Below are 5,000 nucleotides of genomic sequence, written 5' to 3' on the forward strand. Positions count from 1 at the left end.
TATATATATATATATATATATATATATATATATATATATAGCACACACATTTATATAAATAAATAAATAAATATATATATATATGTTTATATATATATATATATATATATATATATATTATATATATATATATAATATATATATATATTGTGCTCGGTTGGCCCGTGGTGCAATCCAGATCCACTGACCCATTAGAAAGGGGGGTGAGGGTAGCAACTTCACCCCATTTACATATATATATATATATATATATATATATATATATATATATACTAATGTTTATATGTATATACGAAAAATGCAAAGATCTCCAAGCTTGCACAATCTCAAGAGAGATGGCAGCACCTCCCAATGAGTCCCAGGTGAATGACAGGAGAAGCATTACTAAGGCTAAGCGTAGCAGACTGATGATGGCTTTAATGGAACTTTTGAGAGGGAAAGAAAAAGAAAGAAATTTGAATAATCGTCTTGCTAAAGACGAGGTGTTGGTTGGGATGCTCTATCAGTCCTTTTTGTAGATGTAGTAGGTATGTAGAAGTGGGGTAGAGGCATGGTAGGTGTTTTGGTTGGGGGGGGGGGATGGGCCCATGTAGGGAGACATCTACCCTACCAACCCTATCTCCCAACCCCCCCCCCCACAAAGTCTCTTCAGAGAATAAATAGGAACCTAGGTAATAGTTCATCAGTTGGTTGAATAGTTTTTGAATGAAAAATTCGCTAGATTAAATAGTTGGTACGTTTTATAGTGTTTTATGTAGTACCTATATATACTTTATATATATATACATATACAGACATATATGTTATTTAAAATGTATAGGTAATTATATGAACGTATATATATAATTAGATATACATATATATATGAAAACATATATATATATATATATATATATATAGATATATATATATATATTATCTATATATATATATCATATTATATATATATATATATATACTATACATATATTATAATATATATATAGCTATAGGTCATATATATTAATGATATCTCGTAATTAATATATAATTATAATACTTAGTCATAAATTTACACTATATTATATATATATTATATATATATATATATTATATTATATACTAATACATAGCATTATTAAAATTATATATATGTAATATTATATATATAATATATATATAATATTATATATATATAATATAATATATACGTCAATATAAAAGAATAATGAAACAATTATAAAACTCGTAAATAAGGAACGAGAGACGCAATTAAGGAAGGCCAGTTTACAATAAAATACAACAATAATTATAGAAATCGTAAGGAAAGCAATCGAAAGATGCTATAAATAATACTAAAAAAGGCAATAAAACAATAACACAAATTATAGAAACCGCAAATAAAGAAAAGGAAACCAATTACGGAAATTAAAACCAGAACGAACACAATAAAACAATGATAAAACTCGCAAATAAAGAGATACGACATAACCAATTACAGCAACGACGAAATGAGACAGAACAGGAGCCTCTTCGAGAAAATCGTAAGAGAGAGAGAGAGAGAGAGAGAGAGAGAGAGAGAGAGAGAGAGATAGGTCGTAAAACCCCGAAAGAATTGGAGTCATTACAGAGAGGCCTGTTTTTCATCTCCGCAGATGCCGGGCGCCGCTCTGGACGAGACGAAGTAATGGAACCCATCCTCCTGTTCTTGCCGCTGCTCATGGCGACTTGTGGTAAGTGTGATGGATTAACTACCTGCCGTTGAGGGAGGAGAGAGAGAGAGAGAGAGAGAGAGAGAGAGAGAGAGAGAGAGAGAGAGAGAGAGAGAGAGAGAGAGAGAGAGAGATGTGGGAGGGATGTACACAACTGTTAGAGAAGGATATTGCAAAACCAGAAAAGGGTAAAAGAGTATTCAGAGACAAATGATATAAATAAATGAGTAAATAAATAACTATATATATATATATATATATATATATATATATATATATATATATATATATATATATATATATAGATAGATAGATAGAGAGAGAGAGAGAGAGAGAGAGAGAGAGAGAGAGAGGAGAGAAATGTGGCAGAACCTGCCAGAGTAATTAGCCATACAGAAGCAGAGAGACAGAGAGAGATAAATAATAATAATAAAAATAATAATAACAATATTAATAATAATAATAATATAAACTTCCCTCATTTCCAGAAGTGCTCCCAACAGAGGCATCGGCCTCCTTAAACTTGGCCCAGGGAAGGCGACCCCAAACTTCCTCCTCCTCCTCCTCTTCGTCCTCTTCGTCCTCCTCGTCCTCGGTGGCCTCGATAGGCGGCCCTCCGATGCGCTTCCCGCCGAAGGTCTCCGGCTTCGTGGTCGTGTCGGAGGGCAACTACGACCACGAGCACCACACCCACACCCACGGGGGGCTGGAGCCCCACCGGGTCCCCTCGCCCCAGTTCGTCACCAACAACACCACCACGACGGAGGTCTACCTCGGGGCGACGGCCAAGCTCGACTGCACAGTGGACGACTTGACCAACGAGTCGGTAGGTCACCTATTAACCAACGAGTTGATAAGTCAAGGATTAGGGTAAAAAACCGCATGGTACAGGGGTGGACCATGTACGATCAATGTGTACAACCCCAAGAAAAGTACATTATAACGCGTCCTGACACCGGACTAGAGGTCTTTAGCTCCGTTTCTCACCAACAACAAGTCGCGTCTGATGCCCATCTCCGATGTCAGGACGCGTTATAATGTACTTTTTTCGGGGTTGTACACATTGATCGTACATGGTTCACCCCTGTACCATGCGGTTTTTTACCCTAACCAACGAGTCGATAATTCAAGGATTAACCAAAGAGTAGGTAGGTAGGTCACGGATTAACCATAGAGCTGGTAGGTCACGAATTAACCAACGAGTCGGTAGGTAAGTTACGGATTAACCAACGAGTCGATAATTCAAGGATTAACCAACGAGTAGGTAGGTAGGTCACGGATTAACCATAGAGCTGGTAGGTCACGAATTAACCAACGAGTCGGTAGGTCACGGATTAACCAACGAGTCGATAAGTCAAGGATTAACAAAGAGTCGGTAGGTAGGTCACAGATTAACCATAGAGCTGGTAGGTCACGGATTAACCAACGAGTCGGTAGGTCACGGATTAACCAACGAGTCGATAAGTCAAGGATTAACCAATGAGTCGGTAGGTAGGTCACAGATTAACCATAGAGCTGGTAGGTCGCGGATTAACCAACGAGTCGGTAGGTAAGTTACGGATTAACCAACGAGTCGGTAGGTAAGTTACGGATTAACCAACGAGTCGGTAGGTCACAGATTACCCAATGAGTAGGTACGTCATGAATTTACCGAATCGGCAAGCCATGAATTAACCATCGAGTTAGTAGTAAATTATGGACTAACCTACGGGTCAGTAAGTCATGAATTAACCGAGTCGGAAGATCAAGAATTAACAGTTCATATAAACTGGTACATAAGCATTAAGAGTGTCGTTAATATCATTATTATTACCTTTATTATTATGATTGTCAATAAAAATAATAATAATAATAATAAAGTATACATATTTGTATCTGGAGAAAAGTCTCTCTCTCTCTCTCTCTCTCTCTCTCTCTCTCTCTCTCTCTCAATATGTGAACCCTGGCCTCTACTTTGCCAAAAGTTCTGAGAGAGCTACGGAAGAAGCTTGAGGGGTTAAATGCACCCGGACCGTCCCCGAATCTTAACCAGAAACCGGAAGAAGAAGAAGAAGAAGAAGAAGAAGGAAGAAGGAGGGAGGAGGAGGAGGAGGAGGAGGACAGAAGACAAAAACAAATGCAGGTCATGACACTTGGCGAATTCCCGGCACTTTCTTGGAGGCCGTCGTGAACATTTCTCTCTCTCTCTCTCTCTCTCTCTCTCTCTCTCTCTCTCTCTCTCTCTCATCTCATCTGAAGAGGCGACGATGAGAGACGACTCTCATTCGCGACGTCTCTAACGACTTTCATTTCTGAGAAGCCGAGAGCGATGATGCCCCGAAACTTTCGCTAGCACTAGAGTGTCTCGATAACGGCGGCAGGAGAAGAAGGTCGGCTGCAGTCATCTGCTCACATTCGTGCGCGCAAGCACGTCCCCGCGTGATAGGCAATTGCAAGCGTTGTTGGGGGCGGGGGTGTACTACATTTTTTTCATTACCTAAACGAATGCTAATTTTGTTTGAATGTGCATTCAAAGAATGCAGAAAAGGACATGATAGTCAACACAGTGACTGTCATTATCATCAGAGTCATTAGAATAATAATAATAATAATAATAATAATAATAATAATAATAATAATAATAATAATAATAATAATAATATGCTTTATTTCAGCTCAGGGCCATATACATGGAATATACAAAATACAAACAGTAATATACACAATCTAGATACATGAGACAACATATAAAAAAAAGAAAATGAATAATCGGCACTTATCCACAAAATAGCTAAGGTAGCATAAAAGCTAGTAATCATAATACTGGTAATAACAGTAATAATATTGGTGAGAAAAAAAAAATATGCGTTGAGAGTAATAACAGTTAGTGCACATATTATATAACTTAAATTTCAACTAGAGACCTTAGGTGGTTACAGAAGTCAGGTCCAGAGGGCTAAATACAAAAATTTAATGTAAAAAAAACTTTAACTTGACAGTAATCACAGTAATAATGAAAAAATAAAATATCAGCAATAAATGTAATAATGACAAAATCTGCAGATGACATCTTGCCAATACAAAGATTAAGTCCTTTAGGGGACAAAGGCCTCATTTTCCCATCTTTCCCACAATTTAGATCTTCTTGCTTCACACCTTAGGACGCTTTGTATGAGCGAGTTGCTGTTGTTTCTCACTCGGGTTACCAGACTGGACATTGTTCGCCTAACAATGATTTTTAAATTGTCCAGGTGGTTTTCTATGAACATCTGTGTGACGGAGTGGTAGCGTGGAGTGTTTGTGAGGCGTCTCAGAATGTCATTGTGCACA

General features: G+C 37.5%; 1 protein-coding gene across 1 annotated transcript in view; it reads left to right on the plus strand.

Annotated features, from left to right (window-relative positions):
- Positions 1-5,000, plus strand: part of LOC135201613 (uncharacterized) — a 90,219-nt gene that overhangs the window by 60,485 nt on the left and 24,734 nt on the right. Inside the window, exons 2-3 of the mRNA XM_064230670.1 lie at positions 1,635-1,712; positions 2,180-2,517. Of these exons, the coding sequence (XP_064086740.1) occupies positions 1,667-1,712; positions 2,180-2,517 (384 nt within the window). The 5' untranslated portion in view covers positions 1,635-1,666. The remainder of the gene's footprint in view (positions 1-1,634; positions 1,713-2,179; positions 2,518-5,000) is intronic.

Source organism: Macrobrachium nipponense, chromosome 28 (assembly GCF_015104395.2).
Source record: "Macrobrachium nipponense isolate FS-2020 chromosome 28, ASM1510439v2, whole genome shotgun sequence".
Taxonomy (NCBI): domain Eukaryota; kingdom Metazoa; phylum Arthropoda; class Malacostraca; order Decapoda; family Palaemonidae; genus Macrobrachium; species Macrobrachium nipponense.